The sequence below is a fragment of the Pundamilia nyererei genome, unplaced genomic scaffold (genome assembly GCF_000239375.1).
Source record: "Pundamilia nyererei isolate P.nyererei 1_Seehausen unplaced genomic scaffold, PunNye1.0 scaffold00004, whole genome shotgun sequence".
Classification (NCBI taxonomy): Eukaryota; Metazoa; Chordata; class Actinopteri; order Cichliformes; family Cichlidae; genus Pundamilia; species Pundamilia nyererei.
In genome coordinates, this window is record NW_005187405.1 from 1841301 (window position 1) to 1865244 (window position 23944).

At 42.1% G+C, this 23944-nt stretch overlaps 2 protein-coding genes and 1 long non-coding RNA gene across 7 annotated transcripts in view; 2 read left to right on the forward strand and 1 right to left on the reverse strand.

The window, feature by feature from the left end:
* itga6b (integrin, alpha 6b) overlaps positions 1-8855 on the forward strand; it is a 13392-nt gene extending 4537 nt beyond the window's left edge. The window contains exons 2-26 of one of the 2 annotated variants that reach the window (XM_005721108.1): positions 1215-1342; positions 1453-1532; positions 1721-1985; positions 2118-2249; positions 2367-2580; positions 2677-2870; positions 2975-3072; positions 3484-3608; positions 3690-3785; positions 3887-3948; positions 4076-4242; positions 4326-4469; positions 4553-4662; positions 4825-4981; positions 5075-5149; positions 5268-5347; positions 5509-5583; positions 5673-5775; positions 5906-6076; positions 6199-6300; positions 6404-6514; positions 6927-7022; positions 7148-7273; positions 7445-7529; positions 8070-8133. In XM_005721108.1, the coding sequence (XP_005721165.1) occupies positions 1215-1342; positions 1453-1532; positions 1721-1985; positions 2118-2249; positions 2367-2580; positions 2677-2870; positions 2975-3072; positions 3484-3608; positions 3690-3785; positions 3887-3948; positions 4076-4242; positions 4326-4469; positions 4553-4662; positions 4825-4981; positions 5075-5149; positions 5268-5347; positions 5509-5583; positions 5673-5775; positions 5906-6076; positions 6199-6300; positions 6404-6514; positions 6927-7022; positions 7148-7273; positions 7445-7513 (2980 nt within the window). In that variant the 3' untranslated portion in view covers positions 7514-7529; positions 8070-8133. Of the gene's footprint in view, positions 1-1214; positions 1343-1452; positions 1533-1720; positions 1986-2117; positions 2250-2366; positions 2581-2676; positions 2871-2974; positions 3073-3483; positions 3609-3689; positions 3786-3886; positions 3949-4075; positions 4243-4325; positions 4470-4552; positions 4663-4824; positions 4982-5074; positions 5150-5267; positions 5348-5508; positions 5584-5672; positions 5776-5905; positions 6077-6198; positions 6301-6403; positions 6515-6926; positions 7023-7147; positions 7274-7444; positions 7530-8069 lie in introns of both variants that reach the window. The other variant, XM_005721107.1, reaches the window with a different exon arrangement.
* Positions 8856-8932: 77 nt separating this feature from the next.
* LOC102203002 (neurabin-1-like) lies at positions 8933-20212 on the reverse strand. 4 transcript variants are annotated; one of them, XM_005721105.2, is made up of 18 exons: positions 20181-20212; positions 16690-18852; positions 15899-16031; positions 15645-15765; positions 15448-15552; positions 13658-13745; positions 13411-13572; positions 13231-13284; positions 12649-12749; positions 12333-12461; positions 12127-12223; positions 11969-12038; positions 11627-11763; positions 11301-11527; positions 11050-11115; positions 10707-10911; positions 9807-9995; positions 8933-9511 (listed from the first exon to the last, which is right to left on the reverse strand). In XM_005721105.2, the coding sequence occupies exons 2-18, from the start codon at positions 18556-18558 to the stop codon at positions 9272-9274; spliced, it is 3993 nt and encodes a 1330-aa protein (XP_005721162.1). In that variant the 5' UTR covers positions 18559-18852; positions 20181-20212; the 3' UTR covers positions 8933-9271. The 4 variants fall into 4 exon arrangements, with proteins under 4 accessions (XP_005721162.1, XP_005721161.1, XP_005721160.1 ...); XM_005721104.2 differs by lacking the exon at positions 20181-20212 and adding an exon at positions 19599-19662; XM_005721103.2 differs by lacking the exon at positions 20181-20212 and adding an exon at positions 19069-19200.
* Positions 19860-22845, forward strand: LOC102202814 (uncharacterized). Its single transcript, XR_311413.2, has 2 exons — positions 19860-19895; positions 22690-22845. It is a non-coding gene; the product is annotated as an uncharacterized LOC102202814 (long non-coding RNA).
* The last annotated feature ends 1099 nt before the right edge of the window (positions 22846-23944 follow it).

Sequence of the window (23944 nt, forward strand, 5' to 3'; positions counted from 1 at the left end):
AGAGAGAGAGAGAGAGAGAGAGAGTTTTTTTAAAATCTCCTATTCACTGTTATTACTTCTTGTGTCCCAGAGGATACTGGGAGCGGATATGCATCCACTGGAATTCACTGTTAGCCTACCGGTTCTCTTTTTGAGGTGATGACTCACTAAAATTGAGCTCATTGCAAGAATTTTAGTGTGATAACATGTTTTCTGTTTTTTGCATACTGAGCTTGGAGCTGGAGAGTTGACTCCAGACTTTGTGGTATGAACCGTCAAGTGTCATTCACGTCCCCTTATAATTTGAAAAAGGCTGGATGGGACACTTAATGGGTGGATAACAGCAAAAATTATAGTGTTCTGGTTTCTGAAACAAGGCCAAACCAATCCAGTGGTTGAAACAGGATAAACAAAGTGTACTTGTCCGTCGTGCAAAAGGAGCCTACGGAAGAGAAATTTACTCCAAATGTACGTGACTATTTGGACATCTATCTGCCATTTTTTGTATGCCATAAATAGTTGTGATTACCCATCACCCTTGCTGGAGTTAGTATTCATCATGATTTATACTGCCTCAGTAGGCTGGCTGTTTAGTTTGATATCTACCATTTTCGGTGTCTGTACAGCTGATATGATGGTTTCATAAAGCCTCAGCTTTTTACTCTGCTATATGTTTCAGGATGGTGTTTGTATCTGAGGATGCTTTGTATTTCAGCTAAAATGGCTTTGAAGGTCAGCGATCAGACCAAGCAAGCTGGATAAAGACGGATCATTGTACTGGCAGTGCTTTACTCTCTCCCTTGAAAACCCGTGTAGAGTTTAATTTCAACGGATGACATTGTTGACTTGATTCACTTTGTAGGAAACCCTGATATCTGGAGGCCCATCATCGATGGCTGGGTGTGGCATTTGCCCTTTTTTTGGACCACAAAGGCAGAGTCTGTGTATATGTGTGTGTGTGCAATCATCCTCAGCAGGCGACCTGAAAGGATTCTTTGACTCAGTTTGACTGTTGACTGTGAGGACATGGAACATCAGTCTTGTGGCAGATGTGCATATGTGTTTGTGAGTCTGTGTGTATGTGTGAGTATCAGTGGAATGTGTGATCATTTTCTGTGCAAGTGAAAGAAATGCCAGATTGTCCCTCATGCTAATAAATGTATGTCAGAACAGAGTAACAATGAGTGTTTGATTGTAGTGCGTATGGGCCCGATTCATACATGCATCTGTTACAGGCTGCTGGTTGGTGCCCCGAGAGCAAAAGCTTTGAGCCGTCAAAAATCTGCCGTGACAGGAGGGCTCTACAATTGTGACATGAGCACCACAACCAGTGACTGCAGCAGGGTTATCTTTGATAATGACGGTGAGACATTAGCTGACATTTGAGCATTTTTACTTAATATGAATTTGGTCATTTTAAACATTAAGTCGAGTTGCAATGTCTTCTCTGTGCCTGTTTTTATCCCTGCGTAGAGAATAAGGCCACAGAGGACAAAGAAAATCAGTGGATGGGAGTGACAGTCAAAAGTCAGGGACCAGGAGGCCAGGTTGTGGTAAGGTTTTTTTTTTTGTATCTGAACACAAATTTAATTAAAACTCATTATTACTGTTTAGTTGTTCAAACAGATGGTTATTAATGTAACGACAAATTGATATTGTCAAAAAAATAACCGTCGTCTCTCCAACAAAGCACACCTTAGTCTCATTCACTGCACTTAACTGTGTCTGCTTCCCCTGGCAGACCTGTGCTCATCGCTACCAGCGCCGGGCCAATGTGGGCTTAGAGTTGTTGGAATCTCGTGACATAATTGGCCGCTGCTACGTGCTGAGTCAGTCATTGAAAACGAACTCAAATGAGAATGGAGAAGGAGGTGGATGGTATTTTTGTGACCAGAGGCCCAGAGGCCACGAGATGTTTGGTTCCTGCCAGCAGGGCCTCTCTGCTACATTCGACAAGGACTACCACTACATCATCTTTGGGGCTCCTGGAGCTTACAACTGGAAAGGTAGTGTGCATGCATATGTTTACTGTGAAATGTAATAAATCTACTTTGTATGAATTTTTTTTCCCAGCTATCAGAATAGAGGAATGTGCTTGTGAGGATTATTTCAGTCAATACTCTGCTTTCGTCTTGAAGGTATAGTACGCGTGGAGCAGAAAAATGACTCTTTCATAGAAAGGGGCATCTTTGATGATGGTCCATATGAGGCAGGAGACGAGAACCAAAAGAACCCTGACCTGGTCCCTGTTCCTGCCAGTAGCTACCTGGGTAAAAACTATAACCTGACTGTGATTCCAGTCATTCGCTTTATACAGAGACATATTTTCTAGCACTTCATGGTTCTTTGATTATTTAAGGAATCGCTTCTTTGTCTCTTTGTGTCAGGCTTCTCCCTGGACTCAGGTAAACATTTGACTAAGAAAGGCCAGCTAACAGTGGTGGCTGGAGCTCCCAGAGCTAACCACAGTGGAGCGGTGGTACTGCTAAAGACAGATGGCCAAAAAAGCAACATATTAGTTGAAGAGTTCTCACTAGAAGGCGAGGGGTTGGCTTCATCTTTTGGCTACGATCTTACGGTGCTGGACCTCAACAAGGATGGGTGAGTGATACAAACAGCAACCTGCAACTTCTGCACCGTCGCTGTTGCTACTGTGGCTTTATTCTAATGAATGTGCAATGCTGTTTTCTTTATTAGCTGGGAGGACATTGTGGTGGGGGCACCACAGTACTTTGAGAAGGATGGAGATATTGGAGGAGCTGTCTACGTCTACATCAACAACGCTGGAAAGTGGAACAAAGTAACACCCACCAGAATAGATGGACCCTTGGACTCAATGTTTGGCCTGGCTGTAGAAAACCTGGGAGACATCAATCTGGATCGTTATGATGGTGAGCATGCAATAGTTCTGCATATACACGTATACTGTGGTCTGCTAGTCAGTCTTGACATCAGCAGAAATACATAACCACCCTGTTGTTGTTCTTCATGCCAGATTTTGCAGTGGGAGCTCCTTATGATGATAAGGGCAAAGGGAAGGTTTACATCTACTATGGATCAGCTACAGGACAAATCTCTCCAAAAGCCTCACAGGTACACAATAAACACCTGATTTCTATCTTTCTACTCTCCTGTTATGCCTGTTAGTTGTGGCAGAAAAGGGCTGCCAAGCTGCCAAGTGCTCAACAAAGGGGAATAGTCATGTTATTTTGAATAGGCGCCATAAAATGACACGTGCTTTGGCTTGGCATTATGAATTCGCTGCCCCGAATTCACATTTTTATACACAGATTTGAGCCGGCACTCTGGACTTCTTGGAGAAGTCATGAAGCATAACATTCAACCAATAAAACACGATTTTCTGTTCTGGAATTGAAGTAAATAACTATAATTTAGCATCTTAATTAGAATAATATTTTTTTAAAAGATAGCGTGCTTTTAGTATCTGGATGTATGCTGTACAATACGTGGCTTTGATGACGGTATGTGTTCCTCCTCCGTCAGGTGCTGCCTGGTCCTTCAGGAGTGAAACTGTTTGGCTACTCTTTGGCGGGAAACATGGACTTGGATTACAACTCCTACCCTGACCTGGCTGTCGGATCCCTCTCAGACTCTGTCTTCGTCTACAAGTGCGTGAGCTGGCGCATGGATCACATTGTGTTATCTCTCGTCCTGTTTACTTAAAAGCTCACCGAGTCGTCTCTTCACAGAGCCCGTCCGGTTATTGACATCCAGAAGAAAATCACAATCACACCAAAGGAAATTGACCTCCTCAAAAACAACTGTGAAAACAATAGCAAGTTCTGGTGCGTGTACCCAATCTGTTATTGAATTTCTAAACTTCTTCAACACTGAGCTGTAAAACTGTGCTCTGTCTGACTGTACATAAATTGGATTGTGTCCCCAGCTTGACTATTAAAGCGTGCTTCTCCTACTCTGCCAATCCTGTGAGTTATGCTCCCAAACTGGGTAGGTTGAGGCACAATTTTTTTTCTCCTTAGTTTACAACAATCTTCATTATTGCAATTTCTCCCCTTATTATCATAGCAATACTTCACTTTCACTTACAATGTATTTCTTTCTCTGTTGCATCCAGAGGTCAAATACACCCTTGCGGCAGACACTGAAAACAGGAAGAATAATCTTAAAACTAGGGCGGCCTTCATTAACTCCTCCCCTGGCAGTAGCCATGAATCCTCAGGGACCATCACTTTGGACACGAAAGGAGTGGAACAGTGCATTGAACGACAACTCGCCTTGCAGGTATCGAAGGTTTCTGCATTCTCTCACGATCCAAGTTAACTGCCGGCGGCGCGTAATGCTTCGTTTATGTTGTCGTGCTTCAGGAAAATATTCGAGACAAGCTACGCGGGATCCCCATTGATGTGTCTGTGGAAATCATTGGTGGCAGACGTAAACGCAGACAGAGCTCAGGTCCTGGGCTGCAGCCGGTCCTGGATGCTAAAGCGTCACAGCCAACTCGATCAGTGGTGTGTGTGCCCATCTTATTCAGTTTATGTGATGTCTCCTCCTATTCTGTGTTATTTCTTAAATGTGAAAATGTTGTTTGCAGGTGGAGTTCATGAAGACCGGTTGTGGGTCTGACAATGTGTGTCAGAGCAATCTGACGATGGAATATAACTATGGCCATTGGAACGATGAAAAATTCATTCCGTTACCACAGTAAGATTATAAAAACACTTTTCTTTCTCTCGTTTTCTTCTTTTTTAAAACTTGATTTAAAATGCTCATCCTGAGATGCGTTCGCCACATTGTTTTCCGCACCGAGCTGTGAAAGATGTGCACACTTCATCAAACGGGCTCACGATTTGTGTGTGTTTGAAGGGAGAATGGTGTGCCGGTGCTCTCACTCAGTAACCAGAAGGAAATCGCCTTAGAGGTCAACGTGAGCAATGCAGATGGGGATGATGCGTACGAAGCCTCCATGATCGCTTCTTTTCCTAGCTCCTTAACCTACTCTGCAACCCGCTTGCTTAATAAAGTAAGTGTGTCTGATACTCTCTCTCTCTCTCTCTCTCTCTCACATACACAGACACCCACTTTAGTTCTGATTTGGACTTATTATTGATTTCAGGTAAACTGCCAAGCCAATAGAAATGGTTCTCTGGTCGATTGTGATCTTGGAAATCCCTTTGAAAAGGGAGAAAATGTGAGCGAAAAATCACAGTTTGGCACCATCTAATTCGCCTCCACATGTATAAATATTAACACTTAATAAAATAATAATAAGAGCACGAAATAAAATATGGATCTCTGTATGTTTATAGACCACCATTCACATTATTTTGGGTACAGCTGGCATATCTTTCAACACCTCTGAAGTAGAGGTTAATCTTCAACTGAAAACGTAAGTACATCCGAGCTTGTAATCCTGCAGCCCCAACTGCTAAATAACACTGGTTGCACCTGCAAATGCAATAGCTACACTACTGGAATATAACAAACTTAGTTTATGTATGTTAGAATAAAATTTGTAGTTTGATATCTGTGTAAATATTGTTTCAACAGGACTAGCATGCAGCAATTAGTGCCGGTCAAAGCAAAGGCAAAGGTGGCCATTGAGTTACAACTCTCTGTGTCAGGGTAAGAAACATGCATATACATAAATGTGCAGGAAACACATAGATGTGCACTGACTCATGCTGGCTACTGTGTATTTTTTCTCTCTGCAGACAAGCCACGCGATCTCAGGTCTACTTTACGGGAGATGTCAAAGGCGAGACGGCCATTAAAACTGAAAGTGACATTGGCAGTGCCATCACACATCACTTCAGAGTGAGTACAGGATCGCAACTAGATCGTTCATTTATTTTCCTGAATTTATCGTTAATCCAACAATTTTGTGTTCTTAACGGGGCGAGTAAGAACATTTCAACTTAAATTGTACTACTTCCTGTTTTTACAGATAATCAACTTGGGAAGGCCTTTGACTGATTTTGGGACCGCCACTCTCATCATTGACTGGCCAAAGGAGACAGCGGATGGAAAGTGGCTGCTTTACCTGATGAAAATCACTACCACGGGAGGGGATCAGATAGAGTGCACACCTAAAAGTGAGATTAATCCTCTTAAAAAGGTAAAACGCCACGTTAATGTGTCATCGCCATCCTCCCATGAAAGAATTTATAAATGTATTTTATTTTGACAAGATGTTGAGTTAATGGCAATAAACTAAATACATTTCTTTTCTTATTTCAGGAAGAAGTTAACACAAGAAAGAGGAGAGAAGTCTCAGGAACACAGGGGAGTGATGAGGGCACTATTTTACGCTTAATTGAGAACAAGAAATCAAAAACTCTGGTAATGCAACCTTTCGTTTGTTCTAGACTATTACATTATTTTATGCACCTTTCAGCCAGCTGAACGGGCATTTGGCAGTAACTTTGTACTCCCTTGTCAACAGTCTTGTGACGATGGGGCAAAATGTGTGAAGATAAGGTGCCCTCTGCGGAGCCTGGACAGTAATGCAGCCATCAGTCTTCACTCTCGCCTCTGGAATAGCACCTTCATCGAGGTAAGTGGTTGTACTCAGTTGTTATCTCTGGATTTGAAAAAAGGAAACCCCAAATGTTTTTCAATGGCAACAGTGTAATCTATATTCGGTATTTAATCTCAAAAATAACAGTTGAATTATGATAACATGGGTTGATACAACTGTTATTGTTGACCTCAAGACTGCAGTTTTTTACTAAAGGGCCCAAACCATCACACCACCAGCTGCCTGACAGCGTTACAGTGTTAACTGTCAATATTACATCCCCCAAAAAGTTCAGTCTTCCAGCTGTTACGGAAGTTTTTTTTCCCCTGCTGGTGGAAATTTAGAAATAAAGAAATAACATATGGATTTCAGGGGTTAAAGCATCTTTATTGACATGAATCTCTACTTTTGTATTTCCTTTGATTTGATTCACCTTTTCTTTAAACAGGATTATTCCAAGTTACATCATGTGGAGGTGATAGTCAACGCTACTCTGCACCTTGATAACATAAAGAACACCGTTCGGATGAACGCTAATACGCAGGTAATTGAACATAGCGGCAGATTTTACACAGTTCTGTGCACCCTCTAAACATAAAGCCTGAGTTTTTGTACAGTATACAGAGAACACTATGACATCACGTTTTGCCACTTCGCTGTGTTCCCTAGGTGAGACTGACGGCCTTCCCAGAGAGGCGTGAGGCTCGGTATGGGGGAGTGCCGTGGTGGATCATCGTGCTGTCCATCCTGTTCGGGCTACTGTTGCTGGCCCTGCTGGCTTTCCTTCTTTGGAAGGTAGGGCTAGAGGAGAACAGACCCTATCCCAGTAGTCCTACGTTTTACTGATAAAGCCTTCAGGCTTAAATCTGTGAGCGTCTAGCAGTCTGTGAAGCACCTTGTACAGAACAACTGTCACTATTTATTATAGCGATTGCACATATTTTCTAATAATTTGCCTCTCCTCAGTGTGGAGTCTTTGGGAAAAAGAATAAAGAGGACCCGTCAGACAAAGAGAGACTGACACCAAATGCATAAAAAAAAGAGACAGAGGGTAAAATTACCCAGCCTATCATGACTGAGTGAAACCTTTTTTGTCTTGCTCCTCCTTGCTGCAAAAGTGCTGCTTTCTGGTACTAGGCAGGCTGTGGGCAATTCTCACACTGTGACGTGCCATTTAAGAAAACAAAAACAAAGTGTGTATTACTACATGCATGGCCAGGGGAGGTGATGGCTGATAAGCAACGACTGTTTCTTAAAGCTCTAAGGAGGACTCGGGGTAACTTCTGCATCTCTTTGATTTCATCCCCTTTTCTGTCTCCAGTTTGTTTTCTTGCTGTTACACCTGCGCTCACACGGTCTGAAGGTTTCTTTCACTCTACATTTAAAAACGGGGGACACTGAACACCTTTTCTTCCTGTATAGAGGAGCGCAGATGGCTCATCTACGCCTCTTATGGGATTAATTGCATTTTGGCACCTGTGAAAGAGACCGATGACAAACATCTCAAACCGCTTGGCTTTCTCTGAACGTCTTTAAACGGCCTCGTTCTCAAACTGAATACTGAGTTTTGTTTTCCCTCTTTTCTCTGCAGTGTGGCTTTTTTAAACGTGCCAAATATGAAGATAAGGTTCCCAGTTACAACGCAGTTCGGATCAAACGGGAGGAGAGGGTGATAAATTCTGGAAATGCTAACTGGGAAAACCTGGAAAAGAAACCCTGGATGACAACCTGGCATGACAATGAACACTATTCTTAACAGCCAATGAAACACCACAGATTTACCGTCGCTTACGGATGAACTCCAGTTTCATAAATTTCCTGCTGCCTTGCCTTTGTACAGTGAGGACTGTAAATAATCAAATGTGTTTAAAAAAAAAAATACAGGATCAAACATTACGCTTCAGGGGCTGATTTGATGTTTAATAAGTCTTCATGAATCACTGGAAGGAGATGTGCTGTGTGGGACATGGTCCAGCACCACAACCATCGAGCTTTGGTGCTTGTGTTGTGGAAATTCAGTGTTGGGGTTAAAATATTTCTGAATGTATTGGACAATTTTTTTGTACGTTTTGGAAAAAGTTCGTATTTATTCTCACAAGGAGTATCTTCCGTTACACGCTCTACAGACCAAAGAATCATGCAGTGCAAACAAGTGACTTCTTTTTCCTTTTTTTAAAAACTAAAGCTGTATTAGCTTCCCATATTTTTTAAATCTACCACACATCTGCCTTTAAAGTGCCTCCGACTGACAGATACTGCAGTTTCTCTACAGTTTGAGAACTTGGGCTGTAAATATCCAATGTACAATTCATCTTTTGAAATTACTACATTGTAACAAAATAGCCCGACAGCAAACAAATAAACTTTTTTTTTTTTTAAATATCCGTGTTCCCTGGGTGTGATTACACTGAATGAGCATTAGCAACAACAAGATGCTGAAAGCATTATTTATTAAGACATAAAAAAACCAACATGTACAGCAAATACTTGAGTGCTTAAATCAGCACTTCATTAAATATTAAAGGATAAATTATGACTCAAGTTTAAAATAAAAAAAAAGCAGACTGCAATACAGTTAATTCACACTTAAAGGAATACCTAGGAGGCAAGTGCTGTGGCTTTGAACCTTAGTGCTGATTTGAAGACTAATGGTCTCATTCTTAAAGTCTACAGATGTGTTCAGTCGATCTAGACGTTTCTATTAGTTCAGTAGAAGTGCAGTTCTGATTGCGAGAGACCGCAAACACACACTCATGCTGGTGGTGTACATCTCATTTCATCTCAGTCTTTCCTTCACAGGAGCGACTCTGTTCTTACAGTTTTTCCACTGCGTCTTTCGTCTTTCAGGGGCTTCCCCTCGCTCATCATCCTTGACTTCTCTTTGCCGTCGCTGTCCACATCCACGTTTTCTTTATCCTTTTCCTCCTTCAGCCTCTTCGCTCCTCTCCTCTGGTCCTTCTCCTCTCTCTTCCTCATTTCCTTGAGCTTTTTCTTCAGGGCAGAACGGTCACTTTGACTGCACACGCCCAAAGCCTGATAACAAAAGTGTGTGTTTAAATGGGGGACTAGTGGATTTGGTACACATGCAGTTTTGGACCTCACACGGGAGACCGACTTCACATTTAACAAGGAGGAAGTTTAAAATTTGTTAGTGTAAAACCTCAATCACTTGGACTACTTTGTATCAAGGCTACTCTGTTGTGATTACTAAGAAACACTGCAACCAGCATGAAGAGCAGAGTAGTCCACAATAAATCGTCCTATATAGTTACACCACAACACAAAACATTTGGCTCCTGCCCCCAACAGCAGTAGCTCATCTGCTGACCTTGAGTTTCTCACTGTCCATGTTGAGAAGCTGTGTCCCATCCACACTCCTGGCGGCAAACTCTGATGTGTATTTATCCATGTTCATAGCGATTAACCACAGACACACCTGCTGGTTATTCCACTCCAAGACGGGTCGACTTTGCCACTGATTGTTGTTGTTCGTGGGAACTGGGTCATCGTCCAAAGTCTGAGGGGCATGAAAGAATATAGCAGGAGAAGGAAGCTATGATTAAAGAGATTAACCTCCTAAGACCCAAACTCTTCCACGGCATGCATTTTTAATTTCTCTTTGATATTTGGGCATATTGGGGCCCAAGAACGTCAAAACAAAGAATTACCAGATTTTTTTTTTTAACCTTATTTTTGTTTTTAAGAAAAGAGCCACATATGAGGATATTCGTTTAAAATTTTGATAGAACAGTAGCAGTATAATGTCCTCGTAAGTGGATATCAGGCCCTTGTAAAGCAAAATTGAGTATTTTGGTCTAAATAACCCAAAATGTGATGTCCGCATATGTGGATGCCAGGTCCTAGGAGGTTAAAGAGCCTGTGTGTGAAAGCTGGACAGAAGGCCCAGGGGGGAAGCAAAGCGTGAAGAAAAGAAAGGGAAGGATAGACTCACCTCAGTGGAAGAAAAGGTGAAAGTGTGAGAGTGTCCAGAGAGGGAGTGATCAGACACATGACCCACCATACTGGAACAGCCCACTGGAGAGCCAATACTCTGGAACCAACAGAAATGAAACTGGGGTGCCTAGATAGTTCATTATCTACTGCATATGTACAAAAGCATGCGAGCCAATTTGAAATGAGGTTGTGTTTGTATGAGATTGCTCTACGTCAGAAAGCTGAGACAGGAAGAAGGGGCCACGCTGAGAAGGTTGTGGGTTCATTTTCTTACCTGCTGTCTTCTCCCTGAGGTGGTCAGGTACGGCAAACTGCTGCTGGATACAGACCGAAGTCGCTCCCGCCTACTCTCCCCTTCCTCTTCCTTTTCTCTTCCTCTCTCGCCAAACCAAGGAAATGGCAGGCAAGAGGGCATGGAGGTGACAGAGCCTGATGGAGAGACTTCAGCGGGCTCATCCAACAGGTCATCACTGGATGCCCTGGAGAAGAGCAGTTATGCCCTCATTAAAACGTATGCACATTTTTCATCTTTGTCAAGAGCAGTAGTGTTCAAAACAGATGTTAGGTTCACATCTTTAAAAACATTCTCCCCCCCACCCATATTAGTGTCACCACACCTGTTGCTCACAGACGTCCTGCTGCGTTTTTCGCTTCTTCTTTTGCTGAGAGACTTGCGAAGGCCACTAAAAGAAATATTAAATAAGCTTTAAAGAGTAAATACAAGAAAAAGAAAAAAAAAATACAACCAGCAAAATTTCACTCGGTGCCACATTCAACATGTTTGGCAAAACCATCAGAACTCTGAGGCTGAAGAGCAATTTAAGGCTTTAAATTTAGAAAGTGTGAGTCAAAATAAAAGAGCCGCCACCTGAAGTCGGGAAATTTCCTTTTGGATTTTCTAGAGGTGGAGGATTTGCTCGGCGAGGACGGGGTGGTATCCGTGATGTAGATTGGAGGGGTGAAGACTGAGTTGTTTGCAGCTTGAGGACTGAAGGCTGGGAACGATGAGGTGCTGGACACGTCGCTTCTACTGGTTCGGATCGCTGTGGGTGCGGACAGTGACCGTCCCTCTTGTGCTTTCAGGGCCCCTTCTTCCTGTAGTGAGAGAAGACATGATCACAGCTAGAAACTGCATCTCTTTCACCCCCGTTTCATTAAAAAAAACAAAAACAAAAAAACAAAACTGTTCCTTACCCCTTTTCTGAAGCTCTCTCTGAGTTTGTCTCGTGAAGGCGGTTGGCGCTTGGATTTCTGGGCTAGCTGAGCCCTGGCTTTGTGAGCGCTGGAGTCTAAACGGCTGGTATTAGGAACTGGAATCGACCAGTCTGTGCCTGAGACAAATGCATAAAAGCCTATTTAAATTACATAATAATTTTCCATACTGAAGTTGCATTAGACAACTCAAAAAGCTTCGAGTTCCTCCGCTTCTGAAGCTAGAAAAATAAAATATAATTTATCATCAGTAATATGTAGAGCCAGCTGCCGAGTCAAACAGACATGCAAAGACACTTCACTGTCACCAAAACTGATGCTCACCGGTGTTTGAAGTGTCAGTTGAGTGGCTCTTTCTCTCAGATACTGGCTCTTTTCCCTCTAGCTGTGCAATCTGTGATACACAATGAGAAACAATGACTACAGAGAAATGTCAGGATCAGGTAAATAAATCCTCAAAGCACTGAAAAGCCTCCCTTCACCTGGATTTGAAGCTTTTCAATCATCTCTCTGTGCTGCCTCTCCTTCTCCTCCATTTCTCTCCTCAAATCTGCCTCCCTTTTCTCCCCCTCTTCCTCTCTTAAAAACACATTAAGTCACATGTAAGACACCTTGGTGCAGTTTTACTAACTTGCACAGCATGCTCACTAGTAACACTTTTAGGGAGTTAGCAGGATTTCATGAGTACCTGCTCTGGTATTCTCTGACCAGTCTCTTGGCCTTATTGTATTTGATCTCCAGGCTTTCTGATTGGCTCTGGGCATCAGCCAGTCGCTGGCTTACAACTCTGCACAGGGTCTGGGCCTCTTGCCAATACCTGATAAACAGAGTGGGATTCATTAGCACTTTATCAACCCACATCATAATCTTCATTGTATTTATTAACAGTCTCCAATTGCAGCCTTTAATCTTCATGCCTGCTCCGGTAAAATGCTTTTCTATTCCATACGCTCTAGAAAAATATCACAAAAATGGGACAGAGCATTGAAGCTGCTCAACCGTACTTCTCTAGTTTGTCTGCTTTGTCCTCTCCATCCTCCACTTTTTGCTCCAAGTCAGCCTTCTGGCTCTCCCAACAGGCCTGCTGCTCCTCCCAAGCCTTTAACTAAGAAACAGACAAAACTATCTTTATGCAATGCAAGCATGTCATGTGCACAAGAGGAAAAAAAAAAATGTCTCCCCCAAAAAAAAAAAAAAAAAAAAAAAAAAAGAAGGCCTTCATGTTTTTAGATCGTATGCGTCAAGACATTTGTTGGAGAAACGACACATTTCCTCTTGCTTTGTGCCATCAAAGCTGTTGAAGTAGTCAAAACTCAACGCAGAAGAAAGATTTCTTTCAGAAAGGCTTTCACCAACCCAGTTATGTCACAGTGGTGATTACTTCAAGTCAAAGGCAGAAAAAGCAGGGCTTGACGAGGAGTGCTGGAAAGCAGCCATGTCCTAATAACTCCACTCTGTGCCATCTCATACACAGTTAAATGGGTCAGATGCTTCCAAATTTGGATGCGAAGGTAGTGTATTGAAGTGAGTACAGTCATTGGTTTGCGAGTGAGACACAGAGCCTCAACCTCAACTGAGTGACCTACCTGTTCTTTAGTGTGCTCAAGTTGGGTTGCTTTGCTTCTTAGTTTGGACTGAAGCTGTAAGCACAATAAAGAGCAAATTCATGAATAAACCTGGATATAAGAAAGGACGCAGACTTTCAGCATTTCTTTTAGTTTTAGAATATGAATCCAAGCTAAAACCTCTGGTTGAACACAGAGTACCTGCTGGTATTTGAGGCAGAGCTGGTAGTTGTCTAGACCCGAAAGAGCGGACACATCCTCCTCTTCGCAGCAGTCATCCTCCGCCTCCTCTTCATCAAACACCAAGCCCTTCTCTGATATGCTGCAATCATTGTCCTCCACTCTTCTGCCATCTCTTTCTCTCTTCATATAGACACACACGCACAGTTAAATTGAACAGAAATAGTTAAAACAAGCCAACCTCCCCCACTTCTACAAGAGGACACACCTTTCTGTTTTTATCCATTTCCAGGCTTTCATTTATCAGTCGCGCCACCTCGCTCTCCACCCCCTCCTTCTCTCGGCCAATCAAAAACCTGCAGGAAAAAAACCCAAAAATCCCCAGAAATCAATCACAGGTGTGATCAATCACTCCATCTCACCACACACCTGTGCAGATTGTGTTAAATTGTGTGTTTTACAGCAGACATTCTGGATGCTTTTTTAAGTTGCAGACTCATGGCAGATCTTTCAAACACTAAAGTGCACCTGAGAGAGACAAGGAAACACTGATGTATTCTTTGTCTTTCATCAGCTGGTGTGACATATTATTGCTGCACTCTTGCAAGTCATAAGCGGTGATGTTTATGAAGCAGGATTTGCCATTTGGCAGCTGTGCCCCCTTGCTTCTCACTTTCTCATCCTCACTAGGAGGAGCTATCCCACTTTTCAGGTGTCACCAATAACATTAATGATGGCATGACAACTAATGCCAGTCAGCAAACACAGATAACAAGTGCAAAGGTACAAAGGCGACCCCTGAACTAAAGCAGCCGACTGGAAACTGATTCGTCATTATTATTTACTACCGGGTTCTTCCTGCTGTGGCGTGTCAATGTATTCTGAGTGTTGGTGGTACGCTATCATCGTACGCTAGTATAGCTGCAGGCGCTGACTGTTTTTAAACATGCTCTAAATGTCGGTGCATTTACAGACACTCAGATTATCCAAAAATGTTGGATGCGATTTATAAATGTTGCTTCAAAGTTTATATCAGAAGAAAACCCCCAAAACATTGCTGTGTGAAAAGACAGATCACATGAGGGTGTCATGAAGAGGAAATAATGAGCTGATGTGTTCATTTCTGGCATTTAAAGATTTGCCAGATGGCACCCAAAACCTACAATATGAGGTGCTCAAGTGTTTATTATAATGTTTCTATTAGTGTTTTTCATTATGATCTGAAGGGCTGACAGACAATCCTGCACATTATGGCAGACTTAAGAAAATCTTAGAAAGTACTGTGAAGAATATATTATGTGTTAACCGAGTTAAACTTGCAAATACAATATCACCCTTGTGATAAAAAGACTAAAAATATCTGAGAAGACTTTATTTATAGCACTAACATTGTTTCATCTTTATACAACTTTTAGACATCTTAGGAGGCCCTGTCACTTATCTTTGCACATTATTTTTAAAGTGGCATATCAAAGAAGTGCACAAACACATTTTTATATACCGTTTACCAAAAAAAACGATGTTGGAGTCCGCATGCTTTTTTGCGCCACGGACCGGTTTAATGTCAGACAATATTTTCACGGACCGGCCTTTAAGGTGTCACGGATAAATACAACAAGTAAAATGATACAACCAAGACAAAAACTGTGGTATTTTGTAAATATAATAATAAAAGCAAATTCACTGTGTAATTGTGTAGCTTTATTAGCAGCGTTCTCCTGAAATGCGCCAACAACATTGAGAGTAACGTCCTCCTCTCTGCCCCTTAGTGCTCTCGGGTCGCTATGGTAAATATTTCTTTCAAAATAAGACACAACTACAACACGCGAAAAGACCCAGGGAAACAGAGTTAATGATAAACCCCTGAAAACCATAAATTTCACATCCTAGTCTCAACTCTTGCGGCCCAGTACCAAATGACCCACAGACTGGTACTGGTCCATGGCCCGGGGTTGGGGACCGCTGGTCTAAGGTAACAGCAAAAATACACAAAGCTATTCAACATAACAAGAATCAGGACGTGTCACAGACAAGAAAACTTGCTGTGTGGTAACTTACTTGACGAGACCCGATGTGTTCTTAAGGACTGTGGCTGCAAACAGCTGGGAGACTCCAACTAAACTCACTCCATCCACCTCCACTATCTGGTCATTCACCCGAATCCTTACAGAGATAAAAACATACAGACTGAGGAGAGTATCTACCTTTATCTTGGTTTTATTCAGAGAAAAAAAAATAAAGACACTAAAGCTAACCTTCCATCCTTCTGGGTTGCTCCTCCTTCAGTGATTGTCTTGACAAAGATGCCAAGTTTTTCCAGTCCCTGGTCAGCACCTACACCCATCCCAATGATGCTGATGCCGAGTCCATCTTCACCTGGAGGGTGTGGGGGAAAAAAAAGGTAGTGAAGACATTAAGAATTTATCCTTACATTAGCTATATTAACTGCTAAAAATCATTAGACGTTTAACAATCAGAGGAGAGAGGAAAAACAGATGCTCATACAAACCCTTTTTTATCTCCACTGGAAAAACATCCATCCTTTCCACTCTCTTCTCTAGCTCAAACTCAGCCGAAGCAGACACTGGGTCAATATCTTCATTGTGTCTGTCATAATCTGCATTAGAATAGGTGTTGTACACCTGAAACACACCATTCATCATGCAATTAAGGCCTCAACTTAGGTTAACATTGATGGCAATTTTAGGCTAAATGAAAATGCCTGTTTTTTTGCATTCTTATCTGGTGCATATGTTCACTGTGGGCTGACTAGAAAGAGAACCATCTGCAGCTATTGACACAACAAGACCTTGTTTATACAGACAAATGTGGTTAGTGTGAGAGCCAGCATCGGATCGAGTAAATGCAAACACTTGAGCAAAATGTACCAACAATTACAGGATTGCAAAATATCTAAGTGTACACACACAACTTCCATATGACATTTACTGATGCCACACTGACCACTGCTACAGTAGTTTGTTATAATCGATCCAGATTAATGCCACGGGATCTTTTTCCGGTGTAAAGGCAGCTCTGAGCCGAGCGCTGACAGAGGGAAGCGTGTGGAATCTTGTCTTTCCTCCTCCCTTAATGGATTAGAAACATTGCTTTGGGCTAACACCTCGCTTACTCAGATTCAAATAGCACCTGGAACTGACAGTCACACAAATCTACAACAAAAGAGCTTCTCAAGTGCATGACTTTACAGACCTTGCAGCTTTCAATAAAATGAGCAATGGTAGCTTAAAGCCTGCAAACCCTTAAAATTTGCGTTATTTTTCACAAAGGTTTCCCTACCTTGATTGGTGCCGAGCAGAACTTGACCTTCCTCTCGACAGATCCATCCCCATTCTCCTTGTCGGAAAGGTCAGGCACACCGGGAATTTCCTCATACTCCAACAAAAGCTGGTTTTCCAACTCTTGTCTTGGTGGAGTGGAAAGCTCTGGATGGGACTGGGATTCCTGATCATATGCAAAAGCCTTGTTCTCAATGCCACTGATTAATGCATCTTCTTTTTGGGCCTCCTTGCCGCCTCCTGCTTCAGTGTTTCCATCACTACCTCCTCTTAATGCTACATGCTTGACCTCCTCAGTTGCAAACTCCGCTTGCAGCTCAGGTGTTCTGCCTTCTTCCTTCCTACTTTTCTCTTCTTTCCCATTTTCCTTTTCTTGACTTTGTCTACATTCCTCCACTCCACCTTTGCCCTTTCCCACAGCCTTGTTGTAAACTTCCTTCTCTTGCACGATGACCCTTTCCTTCCCACCAACACTTTCTTCTACCACTGCATCAGTCATTTTTTCCCTGTTGCCTCCTTCTTCTGTCGACTTCTCCTCAGCCCGTGCTACGAACTCTCTGTTCTGCTCCTCCCTTCCACCCTCCCATTGTTCACTCACCTGCAGATACTTGTCTCTTCCAACATCCCTGCCATCCTCCGTTCCTCCTTTCTCTGTCATGCTCCCTGACAGCTCCTTCTGGTGGTCTCCTGATGAAATGATTGGTCCAACATTTCGTACTTGTAATACCACCCTGTTTTCCAATTTGTAAGGTCCCTGTGTTTCCACACTAGGCTCCTCAAACACATCATCCACTGAGGACTCTTCACCTGGAGCTATACTAATATATGTCACTTGATCCTTAATCCAGCATTTATTCTCTTTCCACTCCTTCCCTTCTTCATTCTCATCACTTTCTGATGACTCATTTTTTATGCTGACCAACTCTGCTCGAAGCGTCTCCTCAGGGGTCAAGCAGGGGTTAAGACAGGATGCTTCTCCTTCTGTTTGTGATACTTTGATTTGATCGTCTTTGTCAAAGTAGTTGTACTTGTTGGATGCATCGCCAGGAATATCTGAGACGGGCGATTTAGGGCACCTTGTCAGTGAAGATGGTGTAGAAGGCTTCAGCAAGGAAACATTTATGATATGGTTCATGGATTTGTCTTTATCTAAGCCATCCTCTTCTGTGTTCCTCCTTTTCCCATTTCCCTCTTCCACCTTTTCTACATTGTTGACTTCTACTTTCCCATCTTCCATCCCCTTGCTTCCCCTGGCAATCAGGGGTTTTGAAACCTGGCCTCCACCACCTCCATCTTCCATCATCTTGCTCTCAAACAATCTTCGAGTTACAGAGAACTTCTGTGCCAGAGCAGCTCGGTCAATATCCGTAATTTCCTCCGCTCTGGATGGTTTATCTTTCAGGGAGGATTCTGGGATAGAAATATTTGTTGTTACAGTGCTCAGAGCAGATGAGGAATTGATGACTGAACACCTGGATCCAGGAAAAGGTGAAGTCTGGAGCTGTATGCTAGGATTTGGGGGAGAAATAAGCACCGTGGAGCCAGAACTTGGCACTGGGCCGCTATCTTGTTTCAACTGCTGGCTGTCCATTTGAAGAAAGATGTTATCTCTGATTTTGGTCCCCCTGGTGCTGTGGATTCTACTTCTGCAACCTGTGCTACCACTGGTGCTGGTGCAGGAAATTAGGGGCTCTGACAGGCTGGATTCCAGCTTGTTAGGGTGCACAGCAGAGCGCTGGGCAGCAGCAGATTTGGTCCCTGGCTGTAAACTGGTCCCAGTGTCGAATGAGCATTTGATAGCATGGAAATCAGATTTGTAAGTTATCCTGTGAGGGGAGGCACTTCGGCCTTTGCTCTCTGTCCGCATCATTGGAAAATTTGGAGGTTCTCTGGCTAAGAGAGAAACTGTGGACAATCTGAAATAGATGCTTTTCGTAGCTAGACAAAGCACCTGGGGAAAGGCAAATGTTTGAAGACTTGCTGGTACAGTGAAATGGTTGCAATAAGGCAAGATATTCTTGACAAAAGCTGGTGGTTTACAAGTTTACTGCATTTGTGTGATGACAGCAAACATTAAAGGCAGGCTCTTGGTCTGGGAAGTTCATTGTCATAAAGGTAGACTCCAGATTCTTCAATTCATTATCACCACCACAGTGAAAATCTCCTGAAAAGCACATTAAGAATAGCTCAGTAGGCGTACAGTGCAAACAAAAATGAAATAAATAATACCTTTTTAGGTGCCTCAAAATCTATAAAGCATCCCTCTGTCCTTAAACCCTTGAATCAAAGAAGAAAACAAAACGCTAAACCTCAGTTACTGACTGAGACAAACTATCCAGTGCCAGGATTAAGAGCAACACATTTTTAAAAAAATACTCACTCTTTTATCGAAGAATTTCAATCGCCAGAACAGTTTAAAAGATAAAAACGTAGCATGTAGACGTTTTTGTATATCTACTTGACACAGGTATCCACAATTAGACTCGTTTGCGGTCCCTTCTAGACAACATTTAAGTTCACACGCCCTGTCGAAAAAAAGGATTGAGGGCGTGTGAACGTAAGCTTGCGCATTTTTGCACTTCTAATATCAACGACAGTCTAAACCAGTTTATTTAGATTATTGTTTCCTTAACGTTTTAGGCAAAAAAAAAAAAAATCCAATTAGATAAATTAATTAGTCACATTAACGGAATCTGGCTTCAAGCCCGGGTCAGTTCAGCTTTCTTTTCATTGCAACCCTACACCCACCTTTCTGACAGCTTACTGCAAAAGCAGTGTTTTTCTTGGCACAAGACTTTTCCTCGGACTAACTGTGACTAGCTAAAACTGTCTCGCAAAAATGAAATCGCAAATTTGTCGTTCGGAAATCGGATTTCACGACGGCATGTGAAGGCAGCAAAGTTCACCAACCTGGCGAGTGTGCGCGCGCAGTTTAAAGATCGCGGGCTCCAGCGCGTTAGGGCTCGTGATCCAGCGGTTAGCTAAATTACAAGAAAGTAACTGGAATATTAAAGTAATAGCTCTTTCTCTAGACCGTCCCCGACAGTTTCGTCTCACCATAAAAGTGCTGCTGCTGTCAGTCGGTGCTGACGGCTCCCTTGCTGAGATAAATACAGACAGATGGCGACTCATGTCTCTAAATACTGTAAATGGATTATCCCCCTGTAATCCTGTGTAAACTACTCCAGTAACTGTGTAGCACTGACGGTGAGTGGGTACCAGCCCTCGGGCAAGTTAGCCTACATTTAAAAAGTCAGTTGTAACATCTGTGCCCTATAAAGTATTTATCTTCAGTGGAAAGTCTTATTTTGGTCACTAAAGCCTATTACAGTCCCATATTTAGTGGTGGTTGTTAACCATTCTGAGGCTAATAATGCCATCTGTTGTAATACCTGTTTTGTAGCTTTCCCCCATATTATTGCATAATGCTAAACATGGTAGTTCTCTCTTAAACTTCTACCAAGCATGCAGATCTGTGCTACATCCACTTACCTTCACCTGTTTCCTGCTTCTCAGCATCACTGCCAGAGTTGCTGTCTGTAGTAAAGAAAAAATGTCACTAGCAGAGCCTCTATTGGGCTCAGAGGCAGGCTTGGTGTGAATATTCACCTGTGTGCATGATGCAGGTTGGTGCAGTCAGCCAGATCTCCCACTGTCTACCTGTGTGTGTGTGTGTGTGTGTGTGTGTGTGTGTGAGGCAAAATGGGAGCAGTGATGCAGCACCTGTGCGTGCTCCTGCCTTGTGTGTCTGTGTGATGCCAGCGGGTGAGTAGGTGCAGTACCTATGTCTGTCTGAGAGGTTGGCTTGTGTGGCAGATGGGCTGGACTGGATTTCAATGGACTGGACTGAACCGTGCAGAGCCGAAGAGTGGTTCTGCTTGCTATGACCTGGATCTGACAGGAGACTATTGTCCCAGGTGGCACTGGGACCTAGTTGATATAAATACTGGCCAATCACAAAAGCCTTCTTCTGAATGAGGCTAACCAAGAGAGGGAGGGAAAATGAAGGGAAGATGGAAATTGAGGGAGTGATGTCGCGGTGGGCGAGAAAGTCAATTTTGAGAGGTAGAAAAGTGAGCGAGGCAGAGTAAATGAAGACAAAGAATGGAGGCAGAAAATCTAACCTGGAATGTGAGAAGCAGTAGAAATGTAAAGGACTGAAGAGTAGAGAAAACAGCAAATTGTAGGAATGATAAATGCTGTGAAGTGACAGCAAGCCCCCTCTGTTTTACTCAGCAGTATTTCGGATTGATCGCAAGTAAGATGAGAAATACAGAGCCCTGTTTGTGCTGATAGCTCTCAGGTCACCTTGACTTGTACAGGAGTTTCTGTCTTTCTCTCCTCAGATTGACATAAAAAAGAGACGGTTACAATTTAGACACAATAATAGACCCGTCAGTACTTGTGCCAACGCATAGGTTCTCTTTGCAGCAGTACTATTGTGTTTGTGGGTTTGTGGACAGTGCTACTGTACGGCGAGTGTGCTGCTAGTGTGGAAAATGGAGCTAAACAATAGCTGTCAGTGTCCCTGGAGAACAAATTTGTCACACACCAGCACATTTTCTTTGTTGTTCTTATTGAGCCTTTATTTCAATTTCACCTGTTTTGTTGCTTTATCACAGATTGTATGTTTCAGTATGTATCCCAACATTTCAGCGGATATGCAGCATGAAACTGCAGCACAGAAATTGGATGTGGACATATATTTACCATTAGTACAGCTGTTCTGTTGTTAGTCCACCAGAGAGCACTGACGGCTTTATTTCATGACCTCAGTGAATATAGTCCTTTCAAAATCATGTAGGGATTATTGCACATATTTTAACTATATATCCATTCATCCATTTTTAAAAAAAAAATTAGCCAATTTATTTAAAAAAAAGTCTAAACTAACCCTAACCCTCTGACGTACCCCAAATCCAGAAAAGTTGGTACGTTGTGTAAAATGTAAACAAAAGCAAAATGCATCATTTATAGGTCTCATGCTCCTATATTGTATTCACACTAGAATATAGGCAACATGTTAAATATTTAAACTGACAAATTTCATTACATCATAATGATGGCACATGTCACAAACAAGTTGTGATGGGGGAAAAATACTAGAAAAGCAAGTGGTACTAAAATATAAATAAAAACAACAGGTGGAGGAATATTTTACAGCTAAGGAGGTTAACTGGGAGCAGGTCAGTAACGTGACTGGGTATGAAAAGAGCATTGAGTTTCTCAGAAGTAAATTTTGGCAGAGGTTCACCAATCTGCAAAACAAATGTATATATAAAGTGTTAAACAATTTCAGAATAATGTTCTGTAATGTAAAATCGTGAAGACGTTAGAAAATCTTATCATCTGCAGTACATGTAGTACAAGAAGCCATATGTAAGCAGGATCCAGAAATGCCGTCATCTTTTCTGAGCCAAAAGTCCAGACCTTTCCCCAGTTCAAAACATCATGAAACAAAAAGTACAAAGAAGACCCAGGACCATTGAGCAGCTAGAATCTGATATCATTTTTTTTCTTAAATGTTTTTCCCTTAGTTTAAGCATTTGATATGTTTTCAATGGGGCAGCATGGTGGTGCGATGGTTAGCAACATTCCCTCACCATAAAAAGGTCCTGGATTCAAATCCATCAGTGGAGTTTCAAGATTCAAGATTCAAAGTGTTTGTTGTCATGTGTACAAAAGAAACAGCATTTCTCTGTGTGGTAAGGGTTAAAGGAACAAGGTAAATAAGGATAAATATAAGACAAGATATTAAGATAAATAAAGATAAAAATAAGGATAAAAATTAATGAAAGATAAATAACTAAGTACAAAAATAACTAAGTGAAGACACGTGAGGTATGCAGATGTAGATGAGTTTGCATGTTTTCACTGTGTCTGTGTGGGTTACTTACTGCAGGTACTTTGGCTTCCTGCCATGGTCCAAAGACATACGTGATGATTCTAAATTTGTAGCTGTGAATGTGAGCATGAATGGTGGTCTGTCTCTCTGTGTTAGGCCTGCAATAGACTGGCAACCTCTCCAGGGTGTAGTCTGCTCTTTCCCTTATGACTACTGGGATCGACTCCAGCCCAGCCATGACCCTGATGTGGATAAGAAGATGGAAGTTTTCTGTGGTATATTGTGAATAAAATATGTGTTTATCAAGATCTAGATTTGCAAATATTTGCATTGAGGTTTTATTTATGTTTTACACAACATCCCAGCTCTTTTGGAATTGGGGTTGCAAATTTATAAACCCTGGTTATCTCTGAAACACCTAGCATTGAGTACTGCTTTAGTAAACAGCAACGTCATCGTTATTTAAACAAATTAGAAGTGACTGGCAGATGGTTTTACTATAATAGTTGACTGTATCGACTGTGTGTTTGTGTGCATGTGACTGAGTGTGTTGTTGTGTAGGCTGCATTCCGCACACAGCCTTGCCCCATATGGTTGTCTGTTCAGTCAGCCATATTTAAAGATTCCCAGTTTCATGAGGGAATTGCCTTCTATCCTCTGAGCATTTAAATGCAGACACACACATTCTCTCCACTCAACTCATATCTGGGATGAACGCACAAGTTGTCAATTTAAATGAGCAAAGCACGATGTAGCTGTGCCGCTGCACTGCAGAATCCCTTTACACCGTGCTGGGACATAGTCTCACGTGTCCCTCAGGTGGCAGTTTTTATAGATCAGCTTGTGAGCGTATAAATATGCACAGTGATACTGTTGTATTGCATGTGCACACTGCAGATGTCTCATTTTAAAAACACAAGTAATAGAGATCTAATCCTGTGCTGATGAGTATGAAGAGCATAAATGGCAGAGTTAAGCCTTTAGATGTCATTAGATCAAACATGAAAGATCATAAAAGATACCGCCAATGTACCAGCAATTTATTGTAAACTACAATAACAATAATCCTGAACCGTGCTTCCCAGAGTATAAGCTTTACAGTACAAAACTGTCAGCTGTGTGTTTGCCAACAGTGTTTTATTTTAAAAGTATCAATCTCAATAAAGATGATATTATGATAAAATGTGTTATATTGTACATCTCTGTCCATAAAATAGCATACCTTATGCTTAATAGGGTTGTGATAGATGTTATAATACCACCACTACTATAATACTTAATAGGTCTCCATGTACTCTATGTAGCTGTAATTTAACTTTAATCTCCAGACATTTTTTTTTAAATAAGAAATATTTAAAAAAGAGCACTACCCTTTGTGAGACAACTGGCACACACACACACACACACACAC

Bases quoted from the DNA above. Each gene is read 5' to 3' on its own strand.
- LOC102203002 (XM_005721105.2), bottom strand. From the start codon at position 18,558: ATGATGCGGACAGAGAGCAAAGGCCGAAGTGCCTCCCCTCACAGGATA. The intron at 15,766-15,898 runs GTTTGTATGAGC...CACACCCTCCAG, and splicing joins TCCAGTGGAGATAAAAAAGG to GTGAAGATGGACTCGGCATC. The intron at 12,462-12,648 runs GTACGGTTGAGC...TCTGTTTATCAG, and splicing joins AAAGCAGACAAACTAGAGAA to GTATTGGCAAGAGGCCCAGA.